The 477-nt window shown below is 52.4% G+C and overlaps 1 protein-coding gene across 1 annotated transcript; it reads left to right on the top strand.

The window, feature by feature from the left end:
• Window positions 1–3: 3 nt before the first annotated feature.
• Window positions 4–474, top strand: LOC109131874 (splicing factor 3B subunit 1-like; the record flags this gene model as incomplete). Its single annotated transcript, XM_019243051.1, has 1 exon — window positions 4–474. A coding segment is annotated over one exon (471 nt), but the record flags the coding sequence as incomplete, so codon positions are not given.
• Between the last annotated feature and the right edge of the window lie 3 nt (window positions 475–477).

Genomic DNA, 477 nt, shown 5'->3' with positions numbered 1-477 from the left:
GGTTCTGCTTCAAAGAAAGCTAAAGCAGAAAGTTCAGATTGGGATGTGACTGATGCAGCTCCAGGGATTGGACGATGGGATGCTCCAACTCCAGGGAGAGTTTCTGATGCCACACCATCTGCTGGACGAAGGAACAGGTGGGACGAAACTCCTACACCTGGTCGTGTGACTGATTCTGATGGTGGTGTTACTCCTGGCGCAACTCCTTCAGGTGTTACTTGGGACGGTACTCCAAAAGGGCTTGCCACACCTACCCCTAAACGCCAACGTTCAAGGTGGGACGAAACTCCAGCCACTATGGGGAGTGCTACACCTATGAGTGGTGTCACTCCTGGTGGAGCTTACACTCCTGGTGTTACCCCAATCGGTGGGGCTGATATGGCTACTCCCACTCCGAGTCAGCTAATTTTCGGTGGTGCTATGACCCCCGAGATGCACAATATGAAAAGGTGGGAGAAGGATATCGAGGAGAGAAAC

This window comes from Camelina sativa, unplaced genomic scaffold (genome assembly GCF_000633955.1).
Source record: "Camelina sativa cultivar DH55 unplaced genomic scaffold, Cs unpScaffold07052, whole genome shotgun sequence".
Lineage (NCBI taxonomy): Eukaryota > Viridiplantae > Streptophyta > Magnoliopsida > Brassicales > Brassicaceae > Camelina > Camelina sativa.
Note: the sequence above shows the minus strand (reverse complement) of the source record. Positions and strands in the feature narration are given on the sequence as shown.